A 23819-nucleotide genomic window follows, 5' to 3' on the forward strand; every position below is an offset into this window, starting at 1 on the left:
TATTGATGCTATTTGTAGGTGTACACATTCATGGTATTTGGTGATGGGAAATTATTATTCATATACTGGTGTGTGTGATTCCACAATAAATATGCTGGCTGTTTTTAAATTGTTTCAGATCACAAACTCCAGGCCTTCATGGTTAGAGTCTTGCATATTTTCAAGGCGATCTACTTTTCTTATCTGCGTAATTATGAGAAGACTAACAAAGTGAGTATATTTTCATAATCTAGCTCAATTAGCTGGACTGTGAGTTACAGTGTATACCAAGACATTGAGCATTGTTAATTTATTTTGCCAATGTTTTATTCAAGGGGACTTCTGAATTATTTTGCCGTCATGTGTTCTCATTAGTATGGCTGAGAATATACTGTGAGCACTGAAGAAACGTTTATAGCCAACACTGCAGATGGAATAAGTCACTGTGAGTGCCTCTGCTGATGTTTAGTTAACACTCAGAGCCCTGGGTGCTCTGACAGACAAGCCAAGTGGCACTAATTTAGTTTTACATTTCACAAGAAAGTTCCAAGACTCCCTTGGAGACAAACCAAGGAGCAAGAAGGACAGGAAAAGAAAGGGAGTTAATGGAAAACAGAATTTTTCTCTTCATTTTAGTGCCACAGTAGGGGGAAGTTCAGCTGATATATGGATGGATCACAGACACAAGGAACAGCGTTGTAGTCAATTGCTAAAGAATTTAAATGAAACAGTATATGATTTTTTCTTTAATCCCTTTACTGTTTCATAGTACTGTAATTATTATTCAACTTTGCTTTGGCCATGTTCATTTTTTCAATTGATCTCCTTCATTATTACATTCTGAACATTAATTTGGAAGTAAGGACACGTTTCAAAGAAAAACTCCCAGACAATTCTCAATGACGTAAAGAACAAAAATGTGCATTTTAGCTTTCATTTCAGCCTAAGAAGAATTTTCTGTGCTGTTAGAAATTTGATGGTTTCTTCTTAATTAACACATGCCATCTGAGGCAATATCTACTAAAGGTACAGTGACTGTCTACACAGTAGGGACTCCCTAGATATTGGGCTGAAACACAGCCAGGAAAGGAAGAGTAACCATATTCGCATGACAAAGCACACGTCTCACACCAAAAACTGAGAATGTTTTCACTAGTATTTTGCTTTAGGCTTCTTTATCAAAATGCCATACATACACTGGGCACTTTATCAACCACGTGTGACGGAGCTAAACTGTTTTTGTCAATTTTGTCCTGACAATCTCTTCGGTAATATATATACATGCTGATCCTTTCAGTAATTCAGTTTCAAACCTGCTTCTTTTCTTTTCAGTGTCATTAAGGTTTATCTTCAGTGATGTAACCATTCAAAATACTGAAAGGTAGTTAATCCAACGGAGTACCGAAGTGTCAGCGAAACGATAATAAAGAGGAAGGCATATTTTTAGACCAGCAGTGGTGACAGGACACCAGTCCATCACAGGGCACACACAGACAGAAACACACACACCCTGGACAGGACACCAGTCCATCACAGGGCACACACAGACAGAAACACACACACCCTGGACAGGACACCAGTCCATCACAGGGCACACAGACAGAAACACACACACCCTGGACAGGACACCAGTCCATCACAGGGCACACACTGACAGAAACACACACACCCTGGACAGGACACCAGTCCATCACAGGGCACACACTGACAGAAACACACACACCCTGGACAGGACACCAGTCCATCACAGGGCACACACTGACAAACACACACACCCTGGACAGGACCAATTAACCTACCAGTATGGTTTTGGACTGTGGGAGCAAACCAGAGCACCCAGAGGAAAATCATGCAAACACCATGCAGACAGCATCCCAGGAATTGAACCCAGGTACCCAGAGCTAGCCACTGTGCCACCTTCTTCTAGAAACCAAGACGAATATTGCCACAGTGCACTTTGTCTTCAGCTCAATCATTAGGTATTAGACACCTGGTCGCATGCTGAATTGACATCAGAAATTAATATTCCATCACCATTCATGTACCAGTCTGACACAACTATCATGTCACTCTGACAGTGGTTTTAGAAAAATGGGAAACAAAACATGTCAAAGTGCATTACCAAGTTGATAGGCGCATGCCACCTATTTTTCTGAATAACCCTGTTTATTCAGAGTGAGTGATATGCTGAACATCACATAGTGCTAAAGACGGAATTAGGAAGTTTTTTGTTTTCATAGATCTTCGTTGTGCACCTGCAAATTAATTGCCATCCTTTGTTTTGCCACCTCCAAATGGTACCAGAGACAACTAAAAGCCAAGACACTCACCTTTTTCACTCCTCACAAACCATTTCCTCTAGGAGCTGAAAATGTCAAATATTGATTGTGAGGGCATCAATCCACTCCATGGTTTTGTACTCATTCTAGATACCTTTGATGATTTTCTAATCTGACCAACATTTTGCATGTTCACATCCTTCCCATTACAAAGTGAGATTTCAAAGCCTTAATTCACACCTGTAGACCTCCCGTTTCTGCTGTTGAGGCAGAATTTGATTCGGTTTGGCACTAAGCTGCTGATAAAGACTAATGTGGACCTTTTTATTTCTTTCTGGACTCTACTGAACTAAACAATTCAATAGTCTTGCTGTTTGCTTCACAAAATGCGCTTTCATCTTAACTACTTCTAATGCCACATGAACCTGTTCACCATTCACTCCTGGAATGAGTAAGCAGGCAACAAGAGAAGAAGCGTTACCGTGGATACCAGGGAAGGCGAATGGATGTCAAGGGGAGCCCACTGCCTCCTGTCTCAACCCCCACTGAGTGTTAGGCCCCTCCCCCTTTGCCCAGGTTCTGCTCTGTGCAGCCTCCCCACCTACCACTATGAAGCCATCAAGACTTCCTCACTGGCCATGGTAAAACCCAGTTCAGAAGGTCACAAGAGCCCGAGATGTTCAAGGTATGAGTCTCCGATCAAACTGAGCTAGGGGAAATGCAGAGTTCCGTGCTATCAATTTTCTCTCTGCCACATATGCCCTTTAGTTGGTAGATCATTAGAATATTAAACCATCATCGTTCATCATTTCAATTGTTTTATTCACGTGGGTTTAGATGCTAAAAGCACTGGTACTTTTACCATTGAATAAGCTGCCATTTAGCAAATGCTTTTATACGCAGTGGAGACCAGGAGCTTCAGAAACAGCGTTTACTGTTCTCTGGTCGTAAGTCTAAAAGAGAGGAGAAGGAGGTGGAGTAACTAAGTAACAAGCCTACCTCAACTCAAAACATGGATCCACCTCTAAATATATTTGGGTAAGAAAGAATGTTTTAAGTATTTTAATATAATCCTCCATTTAAATCAGATTTTTTCTCCAGGTCTTAATTTGTATACATAAAGGCCAGACCTGGTTTCTGTAGCAATTATTGTTTTATATATACACATGTGCAAAGGGAAAAAAAGTAACCATATTAGAATGGAAACATTCAAACTGTATAAGAATTCAAACCTTTTGCTGTGGCAAAAACCTAAATTCAGGTGCACAAAATTATCGGGTATCCAGTGTATCGGGTAAACCAGTGAGAGAACAGACGGAGAGATAATCTCTCTTTGGGAATGGTGGTACCGATTTGAAAACTGGTGTCCATAAGCAACCCTCAAGAGTCTTGAGAGAGCTTGAGGAAATCTGCCAACAACAATTGTCAAATATTATACCAAGCCAGGCACAGAAAAAGCTGTGAACTTGTGTTTTTATGAAACATGTAACTTTCAAACTTTAAGTAAAAGCATATTTTAGCACCTAGTTTCCGACAACATTTCAATATAATGGAAGAATGAGATTATGCACACTGGTATAAAATGATTTTAATCCTATGGTTTAGTTTTAATACAATTTACCAATACATTTTTGTATGCTTGCATCAATAAAGGTCATGACAGATATCAAAGCAATCAAGCTAACACCCATGTATACCTTAAAAAATATACACATATACACACAAAAACAGAGCCCAGCCATATTAAAACAAGCATCTCAAGTTCACTGATGTTGTCCAGTTTGTTGTGAAATAGATGAAATGCCTGAGTCTGTCAGGCCCTGAATCCTGAATTAAACTGAAGTGTGTGCTCCTTTTTCTGCTCAGCATTATATTATGCACACTCATTCCCCCCCACCCCCCCATCTATAAGGCTGCTCATTTTTTTATGGTAGGGCTGTACACATAAATAGACTATAAGGTTACATCATTCATCCCGTTTCCTGTTGACTCCCAAACTGCAATCATTCTGTATATTCCGCCGTAGTTTGGGAATGAAAAGGAATAACTTTACAGTCAAGGCATACCTGTATATACTGTATATATGTGTGCATGTATATAGTATAACAAACACGGCTCAAAAATAACTTCTGATTGGCTAACCAGCTTAACATGACTGTAGGGCTCAGAAAGCCTTCATCATGGCTTGCAGACCAGTCAGATATCAGGTCATCTCATAACTACAGACCACTACACTTTCAATTCCGTATCAGACATTTTATAACTAATCACTAGTTCCATTTACCGCTACTGACGTACGTACCTAATAAGTTACCAGTTTAAACTAAACTTTAACAAGTCTTTGAATTTTCACCATTTAAACTACCAAATGGTAGCCGTGTTGTATACAGTATAAACCACTTCAAGCAGTTTAATTTCATTGAAATAAACCACTTCAGGGAAACTGCATAGCCCATTGAACTGTAGTTTATCTATATTATATATACACAAACACATATATACTGTACCAACATTTAGTAAAGCTTCTGTACATTACAGCTACACAAATAATCTACTGTGCATACAATACATGATGTTTAGGGACAAGAAGGCCATACATCATAAAAGGTGTGAGCTTGTCTTTATCATATACAATCAAGAAGCAGAATGTCACATGGTAACCAGAAATGATACACTGCGCATACACTCAAGTAAACCTTAACAATCAATGTATAGAAAGGCTCAATTTCTCCCAAAGACCTGCAACAAAAATATATTACTAAAATCCTGGTGAAAAAAGAAACTGCCTGGTTAAACATAGTGTATTTTATTAAGGTTTAGTTATTTAAATTGAGTACATTCTCCTCTACAAGATATTCATATACAATATATAAGAGTTAAAAAATATAGTCTTTGCATTGAGTTCAACATTTTCCCATTTTTATTTATATATTTAGGATGATAAAATTCACATTTAGTGTAATCTATTCCTTACTGTTTCCTGAAAGTGAGCCCACATTAAAAATATGAAGTTTAAAAAATAAACATATATGCTTTAAAGAAATGTAAGATAGGTATCAAAAAATTTGAAAGAGCTCTGGCATAGGCCATCTCAGGTGGTTCTCACGAAACGAAGGGACAAGATGCCTGGAGCGAAACAGGAAGAGAACAGGCCTTCCGAAAGAAGAAAATTCTCAAGTTCCTTTCTTTGAAGATCCCACAGAGTCACGACTCGGGAGCTGGTTATAGACACACACTCGTGATGTCTCTACACCATGCCCAAGCATCACGGTTCCTGGAGAGCACACATGCCTGACCTTGCTTAAAAATTAGATTACAGCAACAACATCCAAAACATAAAGGAATCATGACCAAGACAAGAGCAGTATAGACATTTCAGTCACAAATCCACAATATCTAACGATCAAAAATAATGATCAAGTAATAATTGTGCTGATCTCCTTCAGTATTACCTCAATTAATTGCAGGTGCCAGCATCCGAGACTGCTTATAATTAAGTGTCACATACAAAAAGGTTTTTTTTTTTAAATCAAGGCAACCCATCAGTACTCCCTCATTTTGAAATGGCTAAGCCAGATAAAATCGGACTGATAAACAGTCAGCAAAAGCTAAGCAATACTCTCACCAGTGTTATGGGCTCAGTGAAGTACAGTATGAATATAAACATGCAAAGACCCTTGAAAGCATGTTTCCCCAATGTGTGAATTTCACTGCATTGTTAACTCTTACAACAAACCTGACCGCACTGCAGCTGCTCCAGGCGAGTCCAGGATAATTAACTGTTAGGGTACGTCAATGGCAGACTTCCAATTACACTGACCTCGGAATTTTCAAAAGTAGACAAAAGATGGATAATCGGGAATTGGGCTCAGATAGATACAGCGCTCCGAGCGTCACTGATTGACTGCATTACACAGCGAAAGTTCCAAGCCGCGCTCCACCTCCACTGGGAAGCACAATTTACTGCTGAAATTCCTATAGCTGGCTTTCTATAATGCTATTCCATGCTGCTGCAAGCGGAGGTCCTTCAATCTTTCTTGCTTAAACAGTGCTATCAAACTCACCATTATTAAACATATGTAAAACCGTTGAAATATTTTTAATCAACAAAGCCCTGGGATTATTTTCTAGATGCTTGACTCTTTTCAGCCTTTCTTTATTAGCAGATTGATTCAGGTATACACTATAGTGTTGTTTTTAAAGCCCTTGGCATGGTATCAGCACACTCACGTTTCCTGCTATTTGCATGAACAAATATATTAGCGTACTTGAATGAACACTCTAGTGTTTGCATTTATCTGTTTTTTTGCAAAGTTGTTTAACTGCCTTTAGGCAATGTACACTATCTTCCTTTAACATAGCAATGGGAATTTGTTCTTTTTACATCTCTTATCCCCTAAAAACTACTTTGAATGTGTACTACTGAGACATCCTTCCAGACTTTCGCACATATTCTGCTACATCTACTTTACTAACACAGAACCACATCTAGCTACATTAACCCATAAGACCTTGAAATTAACAATGTACTGTAGGTGGCATAAAAGGCAAGACACTATGCTTTTTCCTGTGTGATTTAAAGTAAGGAATCAGGGAAGCAGAAATGTTACTAAAAGCCTTGTAGCATAAAAAGACACAAATGGATTCTTTGCACCCAAGCCATGAAAACCTTTACTACATCTTTATACCATTTATTGCATCCACATCTGCTAATTTTCTGAAGTATGTGGCATGACTGCCCAATTTCTCTTTCTCCACCGTTAGACATTACCCCCTTTTGATAAATAACTACCACGTAAGCAGCACTGCTCATAATTCAAGTACAGAGTCCCATATGTGGATTGATAATTACATTTTTAAAGAAGTGTTTACATTTCGTAAACATTCTGCTGCAACAGTCTTAATTTTTTCACTAGGTTTAAAAAAATAACTTGTAATTACAGTACATCTTTCTCTATTCATCAAACTATGTAAGGCCTTTGCTCATTCACTAGTGAGCAAAGAATCTTCATCCCCATCCTTTAATATTAAACGAGAGAAATACTCCTGGAGGACACGACTGGCAGTATAAAAGCACAGCTGCAGCGGCATGTTGTTTTTTTACAACACGAGTTGTAGCTAAAAAGAGCTGCTTACATCCAGGAAATTAACTGTGCATCTTGCACAGTGCTACTTGACTTCATACGCCTTAGAGACATTTATCAGCATTGCAGCAACCACTCTGTAAAATCTAAACTTCCACACTCATCTACTTTGGAAATGAAATTTTACAACGGCAACAGCCAAGCAAATACTGAAGTGTGACCTTGCACATTTTCTATTGCAGTATGTCAGCACAAGAAACCTCAGGAGGATAAAATGCTGATAATTTTGCTGAAATATTTTTACTTAGTTTTTCTCCTCTATATTAAAGCAAACTAAATTACCTGCATTACTTGTTTTAATTTGGCAATTTGAAATTGAATTGCCAGGTGCTTGAATATAGAATATAGCAATAAATTTGAATGGTAACTTTATATATATAGGAACAAGTAATAGGTTTATTCCATGCTGAAAAAAAGAAGAAAGAGAACACAACGTTTCGGCCGTGGAGCCTTCTTCAGGTGTCCACGGCCGAAACGTTGTGTTCTCTTTCTTCTTTTTTTCAGCATGGAATAAATCTATTACTTGTTCCTTTGCAGCCAATGCACGCTGACGCAGCTACCCACCTGAACTTATATATATATATACACACACACACACACATCATACAGTATGTGAATGCTTACTTTACATCTAGTTCACAATTTCACTGGTCCTCCAATATCACATGATAGAGCTATTCACAAACAGGCTGCGGACAGCCATGTTGCAGCTGATCACGAGGGAGCAGTTCATGAACAGGCTGCGGACAGGCATGGTGCAGCTGATCACAAGGGAGAAGTTCATGAACAGGCTGCAGGACGCCATCATGGAACTGATCGGAAACTAAAATTGCCGATAAAAAAATAACTAGATCTACCCTGCAAAACCACATGGAATGCCCCTAAAATGCTCAAAAGCTCATGTCCAAACAGTTATTATTTGTCTCATTGAAACAAAACCATTTCAATAATATTACAACCCACCAGGTACAGTTTCAAAGAGGCATTTTTGTCATCACTTAATGCTGATAATTGCTTACAGGTCTTACAGTCATATCTAGTAGTTTAAAACCTGCTAGTGGAAGCAATACAGAAAACTCCTGTGGCAAGAGGGAAGGACATCAGGCAGACAAAGCTAAAAGACAGGTACTATAGACTGAAATAAAAGATGAAAGGGAAAAAGTTGAGCTTTTTTTTCCTAAAACAAACTATAGATCTGTCTTAGTTTACTTTACTCCAGTCCCAGTATGCTTTTGCACACTACACCTCTCCTCTAAAAAACGTTCAGTTATACTAATTTCACAACAATCCATATGCAATCATGCGCTCCTAAAACTTACACACAACCAGCTTATTATATCCATTTTGGCAAGTTGGTTAGGCTTGTGGCTTGAGCCTGGTAGAGCTGGGGGTTAGAGAATAACACATACGTGAAAATAATGAAAACTAGTAATGAATCTAGGAAAGTGCTGCTGTGCAAATGGTCCTGCAACCGTGGATGGGGGTGGAGGGGTGCTGGGCTACAGAGAGAGAATAAAGATGATTTCCATGGAGCACACAATGACCAGCCGGTAACAGGTAAATATCCCTAAATATACTTAGGACACAGTAACAATGGCAATAAGTATTGCAATGATGTACAATAAGAGAAAATTCATCATTCATCACCACAGCCTTCCTGTATTAAAGACCCACTAGCCAATATTCTGAAATGCCATGTCTGTAACCGTCTGTTGCCTGTCCAGGGCACAACAGAGATATTCTGACCAAGAATTGCTCCACAGCGTCCCAAATATCACTTCACTCCAGATAGGAAATGGAATCAAGACATTTTCACCCTAAAATCTAGGATGCATACAACCATTTAAAATAGGGTATCTGTGATATACAGGTTAGGTGTACATAGGCCAAAAAAAAAAAAAAAGTTAGATCCCAGTTTCCCCCCCCCCCCCCCCATTTCCCCTCCTGCTCAAATCCAATCTTATCTCATTGACTCACTCCAGTTGTTTACACTTTAACAGACCGAAGCAGGGTATAGAGTTCTGTGGCTATAGAAAGGCTGCTCAGAGACGATTAGTGGAAAATGCACCTGGCTATTATATTATTTATCATCTTCTCCTCTCTAAACATTTTCACAATCTGCCTCATAAGCTATAAAACAGATTTAATGAAATATTTATCAAAGAAAAATCTGCAGAATCAGAAAGTGGACTAATGTGTATAACGTAAACAAATTGCATGCATAGGGCTGTAAGAAATTCAAAATATGGATAAAAACAAGCAAAAAATATTAAGACTCAAATATTAGGAAAGACTAGCTGATGTTCATTACTACTACAAAACCATTTTAAATCTATTATAATCTTCAAAAGAGCAGGAGCTGTCAACCCTGACATGCTGACTAACCTCCTCTCTGGGACTGTACAATATCACCATGCTGTATTTCCCCTTTCATCTATCAGTGAAGCTGTTTCTCAGTCCTCTGCTTGAGCTGCTGGTGCCTCATGGCTCCTGCATATCGTCAGCCAGGGCTGCTCTTCAGGGGATGAAGTGAGTCAGTTTCTGTACTTCAAGCACTCCGGGAGCGCCAGGGGTCAAAAGTGCTATATAATTGCTTATACTCATTACAATGTTACTTAAAATGTTCTAATTGCAGAAGTTAAAACCGAACTTTTTGACACTATTCATGTGACAAGTATTTTACATATTTTCAGACCATGACCTTTAACACTTTAAACATAAAATGGATCCTGGTAATGATGCTGCACACAATGACAACAACAAAACTGTTAAAATATTCAAGGGAAAATAAATGTAACGGCAGATGTGGAAAATCTTGCATTATGACAAGTCATCATGATGTTCCAAAAAAGGACCAGAAGTCAAACCACCTTCTATATCAAGACTACACAGCGCCACCATGTGTTCAACTACAGCAGTGCAAAACCCAATTTCCCTGAAAGAGCTGGATTTGAGCATATTAAATCATGCTAATGCCAGACTATGGTTGTTAAAAACAATGTAAAAAAAAAAATCTAATCTCACAATTTTTACTAAATTACTGCCTTTGAACAGATGTTTTACAAAGCTTTAAGAGCAGGTGAAAATCTCCTCTTGAGCTTCCTGAGGGAGGTTTCATGCCACAAAGGCAAATATACTTGAAACCACTTATTTTTAAGCATAAAAAGACACCTTTATGTATGTATATTTTAGAAAAAGTATATAGGTCCTGAATACTGCATAGACTCCAGTACTATTGTTGTGATTAATCACCCAAGAGAGACAATGTTACACATTACCAGGCTGACATGAGCAGGCATGGGGAACAGGGAGCTTAGCCCATTCTATGTCAAGCCTGATGAGACCAGGAAAAGAATGAAATTCTCCACACAGGAACACTGTCTTCGTGCCATCAGTTTGTTGGAGGCTGACACATCAGCTGTGCTTTTAGCAACGAACCAAGGGTGCATATAGACAGTGTTACACAGATGCACTAATTGCTGTGCACAACAGTCCAATTGTTAAAGAGATCGAGGTCTTGGATTCTGCGGGCACACCCACAACTAACCCAGGATTTCCTGTCTATAATCCCCATTAATGACCAATGTTCATCTGCATAATACATTTACTTGTAATGTCTTTTCAATAAAATGCTTGCACTTTGTTACAAAAAAAAGATCTGGAAAATTTCAATAATACTTCAGTGAATTGCTGCAGTTGTGTGTGCCAGCAAAGTTTTTTTCACTCAGTATAAATTCTTGCACTGACAGGAAGGGAGACCTGCTAGCAATTGTAAGGGGGTTTGGGATATTCCACTTTACTGGTTTCAGTTACATCTTAAAACAGAGGTACTTGTTGAAAGCTTGTTTCAAGATTTGATTCCCTGCCTTTAGATAAGTTTTTAATCTACATGTTCTTTTCAATATCACTCACCGATAACCTCTTTGATAGCTCTAAGATCATGGTTATCATGTCATAAAGCAAAGCACAGCTCTGACAGTTAGAATCAGTACCAATAGGTCTCGGAGCTCCAGCTGAGTAATTAAGTGATATCAATCGACAGGCACATCAGTCTGGTAAAAACTAGCAAAAGAAATCAGCACTACTTCCGACATGGTGCAATTTATTTCAATGTCTTTCTTATACAAAATGTAACTCACTAGGAAGGGAACAAATCAAGATCTAACTCTATTAGTTAGTTGTCTTTGTGTACTTCTACTTTACATATAGGTTCCAGTACAGAATAAGGCACCTTTTAGAAACACATTGTGCCAGAACATTTCTCAAAGCTTGCATTACTATTGAATAAAGTATCCCTGACTTGCAGGTAATACACCTTTTCTACCCAGAGCAACAGCTGTAGAGCTAGTGCCAGCCTGTCTGAACAGTCAGTGTGCTGTTCCTTCTCAATGGGGTTTGCACTGGCCTCCAAAACTAGTATTATGAGCAAAGTAACCCGGATTCATGTCAGCTCAGCCACAGGATAAATGCGTTTAGCATTTACCACGGCAGGATTTCATAGTAGTGTTGCTATTTTTGCATTTGTTTTGTGGTTCAAATCACATACCAGCTAAATAGAAAAATTAACTATATACCTTTATTATAAAACACAAAAACAGTGTTAAACTGAAGGCAATACTGTCTGTTTGAAATGGCTGGAGGAAATTTTTATGTAAGAAATAAGCATTGCAGGAATTTTACACCTACATACAAAATATTAAATTCATTAATACTTTATATGTAAAGTTTTAAAATAATGTAGCTGTCAGCAAGTACCAAGTACTACTTATGGATTGGATATGCTGTGAAGGTGCAACACATTCAATTAAATATACTGGAGAGAGATGCAGCAAGTTTGGAAACCCAGATTGTGCATGCATATTGTAGACAAAAAAAATCATACATTTCAATATACCTTCAAATCTGTATGCCAGTACACATAACTTTTTTTAAGAACCTTAACAGGGGCAATCATGGCATGCAGACAACCTTTCAGTATTGAATGAGGAGATCCTCCTAGATAATGCAATACAATTTGTCTACAGTACATTGGCACTCATAGCCCTGTCTACATCAGGCTCTGCACGATGCCCAGTTCTAAGCAATTGCTTGTGTCTTTTTACTCACGTGGTGTTATGCATTAAGATGCAGGACGTGTGTCAAGATGCACATTTTAATGTTTTCCTGTTCTACAAAGTAATAACATTTGGGCATAAAAGATCTACATTACAGTATAGGCGTCAGTGGCAATTGCATTTTGAACTTTTCAGGTTTTTACTCAAAATAACCTGTCAACCAACATACATAAGGTAACACTTGGCACAACATGTGCAAAGCATAAGAAGAGTGTTTATTCTTTTCTTCCTTGAAAAATGTTAGGTCACGAGTGACCCAATGAACTTATACTTATTTCTTTAAAATAATGTTGTAGAATAAAGGTAGGTATTTCAGTGGTTAAAAAAAAAATCCCGGTGAAGCCACCTCAAAAAGTCCAAGAGCACACTGTAAGAAAACAGTGAAACATGCTGCACACATTACCAAATCTTTTTCAGACTGTAATCAAACAGACTCCTGCACCAACCTGGTCTTTGCTCCATTTCATTTTTATTTACCATTACTCAATACAACTCGTCAATCCCAATTATTGCTTAACCAGATACAAAGAACAAGCCATTTGCAATCCAAAATTACTGCTTACAGAAATGGACTGCACATGGCTTTGCATATTGTATATAAGCAATTTAAATCAACACTCTCCTGCCCTTTCAACATTAACCTTTCCTGAAATTCCTGAATACACAAGAAACATCCACCTATCTGTTATCAGACTGCAAGATTTCTTCAAAGGTCCTATCTGGGCAGTGCAGAGGACAAGGCAGAATTATATCCCACAGGATGCCAGTGCTTGCAGGACACACAAGCACACAGGGACAATTCACTTGATCCTCCAAACGTATCAAGCATGTCTTTGGGATGCGAGAGGAGACCAGAGAACCCAGACCAACACAAACATGGGGAAAACGCACAAACTCCACACAGAAGACACCCCGACCAGAATTCAGGCCACAACCCAACCCAAGCTGTGAGGCACAGTGCTGACTTCCAAACCATCATGCCACCTCACATCACAAATATACACTACAGAAACAATCGGGACTCATCTTCAGAGTGAAACTTGCAAGAATTAGAAATCTCATCTGATCACTATTTTGAAACCATCACACCACAACTTCTAAAGATGTTCCAGCTGATCATAACATCCTTACCAATATCAAAGAAAATCTATATCGGATATGGAGTCCTGCAAATACAGTGCCTGAAACATTGTCAATCTGGTACCTGACACTGAATTAAGTAACAAAAACCCATTGGTCTATAAAGCTGCTTATAGAGGTCTAAGGGGACCAGGAAATTAAAAGGTCTTAACTGAATCCTTGGTCACACAATCAATCATTTAAGCTTTGATTAAACAATTTAAACAATAATTTTAAAAAACGGGTATTTGGAACAATCTACCGAGCCACACTGTAGTGGCTGATTCATTAGTCTGTACCCACATTACAGTTAAATCTGACCTTAAACTTTTGTGACTCACACTTGAGCTTGGAAAATGCACCAACGCATCCAAGAAACACCAAGATCGCGGACTTCACCAGGGACACCATGTTAACCTTAATGGCAGGTTGAGAACCCAGACCTGAATGCAATTCCCTTCACCATGGAGCTCTGCCCAGGATCCAAGACTGGAGTCCCCATCCGGTGAGGGGGCAGTGCTGTACTGCTGAATGGGAAACTAAGGGACACAATCTCTACCGTTTGTTAGAGGCTACTGAAAAGCGCTTTGAAATGTTCATGAGATTTTATTTACTGAATGGTTTAAAAAGTTTAAAAGAACAAAGACTGAGGTTTTTAGGGTATCAGCATGTTCAGCTATCATGAAACCCCTCATTAGAGTAGAAGGCTGACAAGCACCAGCCTGCCCAGAATGCCTCATTCAGCATTTCCATTGAGGAAACCCACAGGATCCCGTTGACAATGCAGTTGGGCAGGAATGCTTCGTACTACCCCTGTAAATCGCCCTTTTGCATTTAAAAGGATCCCTTCAAGTCTGCAGAAAAAAATTATGACTCTAAAGAAGACTGAAATGGAGAGTGAAAAAAGGCTTAAATATCACTCAGACTGATAAACCACTATTGTTTGGCACAAGATGCGTCCTTCCTCTGCAATTCATTGATCTTCTTTTCAACACTTATACACCATCCTTTACAAAATAAATAAAAACATGTGGACAGTTAGCAATCAGAAGTGTGCAAGTCTTCCCTACAACCAAAAACTGAACAAATTAACAAAAAACGTTAATTGTGGCCTACATCCTGTTCTCATACCCTGGATCCAACCACAGCTTTCCAAAAGAAAATCGAATATCAGGAGACACGAACAAAATTAAAATTAAAATAAATAATTTGGATTTTTAGAGTAAGGCTCCACAATGATCAAAATGGTTTGCACACAGGATTAAAAAAAAAACTACTTTACATGAACAATGAAAGGATTAACATCATCCGTAGACTCTCGCCTTCAGATATTCAGTCTTCATCTTCTCCTTTTTTCACAATCACTTCTCAGGCATTCTGGTGCGGTTTACAACAAACTAAAAACAGGTTCCTGGAAAACAAAACCACAGGCAAAACTAGTGAAAACGCAGTGATCATGCTTTAACCTGCAAAACCTACATAACCCTAACCTGCATACCTCTAGCATATTTCAATTTCATTGTTCATGTAAACATCACGTCCTACAAAATTATTTGTATTTTTCCCCCCCAACACCTAAAATAAAATTTTATAATATTACAATTGGCACCAACCTATTTTGTATGTTTTTACAGTTGATAACTATTTACTTCTAAAAATTAAACTGTTAGCAGAAATACTATTAAAAGTATTACTACATTGCTTATGATGAACTACAGAAGTGTTAGGATTCCCAAATTTAGAACTAAATATCAGCTGCTCAGTTCTGGGATCAGTGAAGAACCATCAAAACACTGCAAACACAGCAGTGAAAAGGGTATATCGAGCTTCACCGTATTGTGTCACTTTACATACACTTTAGCCCCTGATGCGGGTTACCTCATTAACTAGGACATCAAATAGGGTAATTCTCATCTGAAACTCTTCTGCTGTTGCATTAAACCCACATTTTCGTAGACTCTCGAGCTGTCGTCTCTCATTCTGTAAATGGAAGAAAAACAATTAATGTCTCCAACCCTGATGCAGCTGCAGTGGTTACAAAATGGCTAAAGGTCATTCCATCATGCCCCAAGATCTTCAGAACACGTGTGTTTTCCACAAGCCGTGAAGGTTGGGGGGGGAGGCCACACTACTGCATCACAAAGGCATGCAACAGCTAGTATCCGAAGAGAGGGACAGATTCAGTGCACATTGTATGACGAACCAGGAGTCAAGGGAAATTAAATACATTGTGTTATGGAAATCTGTTGGATCAGGAAATAAACAGTCTGCACTGTGCATTTTTCACAAACTCATGGATGCCCTTTACACCAGGTTGGCTGTGCTACTTACCCTAGTTTACTCTAATATTATTGTTCTCTAATGAAGCCAAATATTATCCACTGCACTTTCATGACCTGTCTGTTGTTAGTGCAGCCCCTAGTAGCGTGAGCTGCAGTGTGGAGCAGCGTTTAAGGTTTCGCCTTGTAGCTGGAAGGCTGGGGGTTCCTACTATTGCACTGTAAAGCAGGTTTAAGTCAATCCAGCTGCTCTGGTAAGATTCCCAGCTGCACAAATGTAGATCAATGTAAGCCACATGGGATAAAAAGCATCAGTCAATTACTCACTCAGCGCAGGCTGACGTAGGGGTGCAGGGCGGTAGCGGGCTCTGGTCCCCTCCCGTTAGATCTGAGAGTGAATATTTTATATTGGTATACTCCCTGCCTTTTATCTTGCTCTTCTGCAAAGACGAGAAAAAGAAGCATGAGAAAAGATGGTGGCACATACATGGCCATCCTAGCGATGGATAAGGATTTTTAAGTCAATACAACACGTCCCATGTGCTGCTAACATCCCTGTTGCAAAGCACTTTGAGAACATTCCCAAGCTCTCATCATCACCTTTGATGGCAATCTACATGCTTTGTGCTGGACAGGTGGGGCCCAGATGTAAAAACAGGCATTTCCACCAGCATCTGCCACCCGCTTGCCAGGCATGGCCAGATGGGAACTATGCTATCATCTCAGTAGAGAAGATCGTGAAGTGACGGAAACTGTGACGAAAAATTGGAACAAAACTCATTCCCTTACTACAAAAATTTTAAGGATGCAATGTAAAATCTGGGGCTGCACAGTCATGCAGTAGTTAGCACTGCGGCCTTGCAGTGCTGGAGCCCTGGATCCAGTTCCAAATCAAAGCCAGATGTGCAGTTGTACAATTTTATCAGACACTTTGGTCATTGATTATACTGATTTAACCGTTATCCACACATTAATATAGCACTAGGACTTCACAGTGAAACATATTTTGTTTTTTTAATAATGAATGCAAATTAATCTGATGTTTTTATTCAATAAACCTTTTAATTCAATGCAAGTTGATTAAAAAAATAAAATCCGGAACAAACAGCCTGCATTTATTACTGTGTAATCACCGAGACTCTTAAAGATGGGACAATTTTAAAATTTATTTTTTTGTCGCATAAATCAACATTTTGATGACTAAATTTGCTCACAAAACTTCAGGTAGGCAATTGCCCTTCTGATCAAATCTTTCACATTGCATCCGGCCTGAATGCTTAACTGTTTGTCACAATTGAATGTTTGCAATAGTTAATAAGAACTGGTATTAATGATACATTTAGTAATGTCCCTTAGAGGACAATATCAAAAGGGCAACACCGGTGGTGCAATGGTGAGCATTTCTCTCTCGCAGTGCTGGGGCCCAGGGTTTCAGTTCCTGGGGTGCTGTATGCGTGGAGCTTGTACATTTCCCCTGTGTTTGCACAGGTTTCCTCCCACAGTCCAGACGTACTGGTAGGGAAAATTGGCCGAGGTGTGAGTGCCCGTGCGTTTGTGTCCGAGGGAGGAGTGTATCCAGCCTTGCACCTCTTGTTTGCTGGGACAGGCTGGGACCACCCTGTACTGGACACAGTGGTGAGGAAACCACTTGTGACTCGTGTGAACGGAGTGCAATGACAGCAGAGCCGCCACCAGAGGGCACCTGCGACAGAGCTGCAGAACTCCAATGACATCAGTGTTGGAGTTCCCCCCCCCCCATGCGAGAAGGTCGCTTGATCCCCATTACCCTAAAATAGCAACAAACACCTAGTCCTAGGGGCACTTATATGTAGTCTTACTAATCAGCTACTTTAACAAGTACAATAAAATTCTGTCATGTTGCTGAAGGTCAGGCAGTTCTGACTTTGGTTGTGCCAAGCCAGTACAGATGGTTTCCTGTGCTTTTCCATGCATGGCCAGAGTCAAGTCAGTGTGTCCTCCAACAGCTACACTGGCAATAAAAATGATCACTTTCAGTGATGCTCAACTAATTGTTTGTACATTTTGGTGTGCCTGATTCTACACACCCTCTTAACTGAGATGGCAGAACTATTGGCGCACTTTTTTCCCCCCCACACAGAGTTATACTGAATGCTGGCTGATGTTTTTTAAGTAATGACTACAAGAAGAATTTGTGTGTTATTTGTCAAGTGATGTTAGTTTTATGTACTGTTAGTACATGAAGGTCAAATGTTAAACCATAAACTCTCAAGGGGGTGTATCCTTTCACCACGGTTTATGGCGCAGGTTTGCAGGTCATGTGTGAGTGAACAACAAATCATTGCAACTTTCAGCAAGACCATTCAAAACTGTAATCCCAGCAACAAGCTAAAGAGTCTCCTTTTTTATGGAATTTAGGAGGAGTGATAGGAACGTTTTTTACTTTGTGTTACAAAGAGGACTGGCCACAGAAGTTACCTGCTCCTCTAAAATCCTACGCTGCAGAGTCTCAATATAGTGCTGCACAGCCATGTATATAAACCGGTACTGCGCCTCTGTCTGCACCATCCCTGAACGCTGAGATCGCACCATCTGGATGGTTTTGGGAACATCGATATCGCAGTCCACCCCTGCAAGACAAGGCCAGACAACATTCTTCTCTGTACAGGTGACCCAAGACATGCAGGATAACAGACAATAAGATCCAATTCCTCGTTATTAATCAGATATACAAATAAATACATGAGATGCTTATACTAACATTTTAGAATTAACGAGGAGAGATTTAATATCATGCATTTAAAGAGACTTATTGTAACTATAGTTTCTTCCCCACTTACCCTTTTCTCTGATTATATCAATTAGGATGTCTATTACAATAAATGTTCCCGTCCGTCCAATGCCAGCACTGAAATAACAAAATAGTTACATTTGTAACAACTATTATACAGCAGTGTTTAACAGAGATAATACAAGCTGTGGAAAAAACTTATAACGAAAGTGGAATACTTAAGCAGTGATTTCAAAAACAGTCTTTTAGACTTGGTAGATTACTGAATGACACACTAAGATGTTTCAGTGGTAACCGATTCAAAGGAGGCTGTTGAAGGAAAACAAAAGGCACTGATCTGACTTTTATTGGCTTGCTGTCTGTGGGATGGTCAATGGGAAATCCCAGGCTGGTAATATTACAAGCAGAGGCAGTCAAATTTCAAAGCACCGATTTTAAAGCAAGCAACATGTATCTGCGACACTGTAAGAAGAGGCAGTACATGGGTTTCTACATTTGAGGAGATTTAAAATAGTTTGAAGAAAGTATTTTAAAGTCTGTAGTCTGTAGACCCAGCAGATGTCAGCTTAACAATGAGCAAACCGCTAAACCACAACAGAAAAACAACAGCGCCATTATTTTGAGTGTATTTAAACACATTTAACTTGAAACACTTGCTCCACGGTTTTTCTTGTAGCAAAATCAGTTCTGACAATTTTTGAAAGCCAAAGGGTGATGCCACAATGAGACATGGACTGTGCAAGTACAGAAGAAAAGATGGGTTCTTAGGCCAATAATAACAAGTTGAACAAGCAAAGCTCAATAAATCACAGAAAAGCTCTTAAGAAATCCTTACTGTTTACATTTCTAAAATAAAGATGCGTTTCTTGGGATGCTGCTCCCATACGAGAGGCTTCGCTGGCGTGGTCAGGTACTTTCAGACAGGCGAGTGGCCTGTGGACACGGACACGGACACACCGGTTGGAAGAGAGGAACTTGCCTGCAATGCACCACAATGGGCCCAGCCTCCAGGATGCTCTCCTGTTTGAGGTTGACCTCCTCCAAGAAGTCCAGCACACCCCCAGGGTCGCCGGGCACACCGTGGTCGGGCCAGGCTCGGAAGTGGTACTGCCACACCGTCCGCTCCGTGTTCCCCTGGAACAAATAAGGGCTTGCGTGGGGCGGCAGAGGAACACGCTGGAGCACCCCTCAGCGAGACAGGACACCCATACCCGTCACAACTGTAGTTGCAGTTGGGAACAGAACATTATCTGTGTATTTTCAAGTTATTTTTAATTATATGTAAACCTTTTACCACAGCTGAGGATAAAGTGTGACTGCTTGTCACAAAAAGATCACAAGCAATGACTAGGCATCACCATCACACAGCCCATCACTGTCTACCTCCTTTCTCCTGCTTACATTCAGCAGCTTAAGGCAATGGGCCAATTGCACTATTACCTTTCCATCTACAAGGAAAAAAAAACATGCTGGAACTCTACTAACCTGTCCAACCTTCGATAATTTCAGTTCCCTCAGAATATAGTCATGTGCCGAGTTCTCCTTGACATTGCGGACACGCATTGCGCCGTACTCCTTCAAAGCGGAGACATCTGGCCAGTACTTCACACATTTACTCTGCAAACAGAGGGGAGATTAAAGGGCAGGGCTGCAGATGGCGAGACTCGTCAGGTTTTCTGCCCGAAGAATGTGGGACAACCTCTGAATCAAAGACTGGTCTGCTCTTGACAGAATAGTTTCAAATTGTGAACATTAAACCAATATACCCCAAACACCTGACCCTATTTTGTAGCATAGTGGCCGACCACTCGGATGCTCATTTTGAATAACCAGCCACAAAAAGGACAAAGCCTTATTTAAAACAACAGCTATTTAATTGAATCATTCCTCTTGTAGGGTCAAAGTGGTGATGGGCACAGGACCCTACTGTCATTTTGATAGTCCTCTTACATTTTCTCAGTGTTAGAACTTGGTATTCTTTTATTATGGACAGGGATTCAAATACACTGGTGATCCCTACAGTTACACAAGCAGAACATGATGCGACGAACAAAACACTTTTGCATTCTCTCTTCCAATCCATGTTTGTGAACCGGATATCGGAACATATCGGAAGCCCTGTCTGTTGGGTGAACAATCAGACAGAGCAAACCCATTCCTGAACCTCACTACCTTTCCTCGCTCCACCTCCTTGGTTGTCATGACGATGACGCGGGAGTTCTCCTGGAAGACCATCCTCCAGAAGTCGCTGATGGTGTTCTGCAGGCAGCCCTGCGTGGCGATGTAGCACTTCTTCGACTTGGAGTTGTTGCACTTCGTCTCAAATTCAGGCTGGAAAGAAGAAAGAGTTGAGGTCTTTCGAAAATACTATAAGCAAAGCCTAAAGTGGAAACAGTCAACCATCTGAAATGATATACCATGCTCCTGTTGAGGATGAAAAATCATAACCCCCCCTTTTCAAAATTGACTTCCATCTGACCATTTATCCATTTTATCTTTGGATTATGTGGCTTTAATTTTTCTGTAGCTATAAAGCTATTCCTTTTCTGGGATGGTGTTTTATGAATGGTTCCTTATGTGCTTGCTGTAGAGCCCCAGTACAGAACTATAATAATATAACTACAATGCTATACATTATAATTCTATTTCCTTCTGCAATTCTTTTGACGATTACAAACTCGTAAAAATATTTAGAAAATTCAGCTTTTATGTTTTTCGCATTTAACTGCAGCAACCAGCCACACCCCAGTTCTGCTGTCTTACTATTTAATGCCAGGGAACTGTCTTTGTAGAACTGCAAAGGAAAAATTTTAAAATAAACGCACCAGAGACTAAAGTATCAGTGCCCTTCACCTGAGGAAATTGTTTTTTTTTACTTTTTATTTAGCGATGACAAGATTTACAAACAGAACGTGTCCAGAACAGCAAAATAAACGTTTGTCTTCATCTTTCATTCTTGTTATATTATCTTTATACATATATAGAAAATAAACTATTGACATTATGCCAGCAGATATGGGGGGTTATCCAAGAAAATACAGTTGTTTAATGAGAAACGCAACAAACAACAAAATAAGACCACACAGAAATATTACTGTACATTCTCTCAAACTGAAATAGATAAATTTCATACATGATACAGACCGAGTCTGAAGTGTCAGCATTGCTCTACAGCTCTGTACAGATTTATATTTCCTCACTTCTATAATTCACTTACCATTATGATGTTGGCATTGATATAATCGGACCCCGGTTCATTTACATCCCCATCGTTTAGCACCACACGCGTATGATCAACTGCAAAGGAGGGAAAACAGTTTTGCGATCAGTTGTATTAGAAGTCACAGTAAACTAATAAAATGTAAGAAAATAAAAAAATGTTTCAACACAATGGCAAACAGTACCATGCCACCCAGCGCTTACAAGTGTAACACTATGCCATGAAGCAGACTGCAGGCAAAATGCAGTTATATGAAACAATTCTGATGTTATCTGCATCATGTTCAGAAAATGTCCATAAAGAGTATGAATATTTAAGTGCAGCTATTAATATAAAATGAAAAGAGGATTTTTAAACAATAATGCAACTTATGGAAAACACCAAAGTTGTCCGAGACCTACATGGTACCAAAATTGTTGGGACCTCTTTTTGACCATTTTTCCCCACTTCTTCTGAAGTTGTGAATGATTCCAGTTGTTTAAAAAAATTAAACTTATATTCTTTTCCAATGTTAAGTTAAATTTAAATCTGACTAATCTAATGGGCAAACATGGGTGACCAGGTCTGGGGTTTTCAATCAGCCTAGAGGCTAATGCAGCCATATAGCGATTTTAAAGAATGAAATCATTTTTTTTTTCTAGATCCCATATTCATAGCAAGAAACCATCTCAAAGCCCTACATCTTGTTACAGAATGACACTTTGCAAAATAACCGCATGAGCAGACTACAACCTGTTTCTACACGGAAGAAGCCACAGTGACTTTGAGCTGGCAAAAGAAACCAAGACTCCAAAATAAAATATACATCACCACACCATCTTCTTAGGCGGTTTTGAAACCTGTGCTGATATGATGGCGCTATGAAGAGACCAGAGCACCCACAGTACAAGAAAGGGGTCTTAACAGTAACGAGGGGGAAACGGGGAGGCACTCACAAGGCAGAATATTTTTGTATCTATTCTTGTTCTTATTCTCCGCTCGCTGTCCTTCTTTGCGGCTGTAAAGGAGCTTGCACTCTTGTTGCTGCAAGGTCTGCAACACAGAAAGCACCACACGAGAAAGCTGTGAACACGGCAGGTAGGGGTTAAGAGGAGCAGCAGTGGGGTCGGAGCCAGGGCTCGGACAGCTTCCGCCTGCACAAAGCGTGGTCCAGAACGGTCCTTCACGATTCTCCTTCCACACACAGGCCAAGGCCGCTGCAGGAGGGGCTGAACTTGCATTACACAGACAGAAGATGCAACAAAATCATGGTGCAGGTTTTCATTTTGACTAAACATAAAATTATTCATTGTTGAATGATATTAATGACACTCAATGTTACCCTGCATACAAGTCAAGAGACCCTGACTAAATTGCATTAGAATAAAATTAGACTTGGCAGCTCCGATATTCCTTTTACTGGAGTAGCTGGTTTTGAAGGTATTGGCAAAAGTAACATAAAACAAATTCTTAGGAGAAGCATTCTGTAGGTCTTTTCAAATAAAGCTGCTTCAGAAATTTTCGCAGGCAAGTTTGACAGTTTCAGAGAATACAGATAAAGGGATCCTTACCTCAAACTCCTCCCAGAAGCCTTGCTTGACCTTGTCCGTAGCCTCGGCCAACTTGCTCAGCTCCTTCACCCGGCTCTCAATCTCTGCGGCGTTGATCCGGGTGGTGTTCAGAGGCTTCGGGGAGGCGAAAAGCAAAGTCAGGAACACAAATCGACTAGCACACCTTCTACACAATCAAAGCAAAACAGGTGACTTTTTTTTTTTTGCTCCAACACCAAACGTGAGGAGGTACAGCCTTTAATGTCCCTATATATAACAACAGAAAACATCTGACCTTCCTCTTACAGCTCTGCAGGTACACATCCACAAACTTCGTCATCCCAGTTTAAAGCTTCTGCTCAATAAGTTTGCCCACCCAGGCCAAA

General features: G+C 39.8%; 1 protein-coding gene across 1 annotated transcript in view; it reads right to left on the reverse strand.

Moving 5' to 3' along the window:
* Positions 1-3828: 3828 nt before the first annotated feature.
* The window catches only part of ptpn11a (protein tyrosine phosphatase non-receptor type 11a), a 31612-nt gene continuing 11621 nt past the window's right edge, over positions 3829-23819 (reverse strand). Inside the window, exons 6-16 of the mRNA XM_088617692.1 lie at positions 23455-23568; positions 22840-22936; positions 21902-21981; positions 20857-21015; positions 20170-20301; positions 19664-19818; positions 18734-18801; positions 18372-18523; positions 16242-16354; positions 15514-15615; positions 3829-15046 (exon numbers count right to left, since the gene is read on the reverse strand). Of these exons, the coding sequence (XP_088473818.1) occupies positions 15546-15615; positions 16242-16354; positions 18372-18523; positions 18734-18801; positions 19664-19818; positions 20170-20301; positions 20857-21015; positions 21902-21981; positions 22840-22936; positions 23455-23568 (1140 nt within the window). The 3' untranslated portion in view covers positions 3829-15046; positions 15514-15545. The remainder of the gene's footprint in view (positions 15047-15513; positions 15616-16241; positions 16355-18371; positions 18524-18733; positions 18802-19663; positions 19819-20169; positions 20302-20856; positions 21016-21901; positions 21982-22839; positions 22937-23454; positions 23569-23819) is intronic.

The sequence above is a fragment of the Lepisosteus platostomus genome, chromosome 24 (genome assembly GCF_059453375.1).
Source record: "Lepisosteus platostomus isolate fLepPlt1 chromosome 24, fLepPlt1.hap1, whole genome shotgun sequence".
NCBI lineage: Eukaryota > Metazoa > Chordata > Actinopteri > Semionotiformes > Lepisosteidae > Lepisosteus > Lepisosteus platostomus.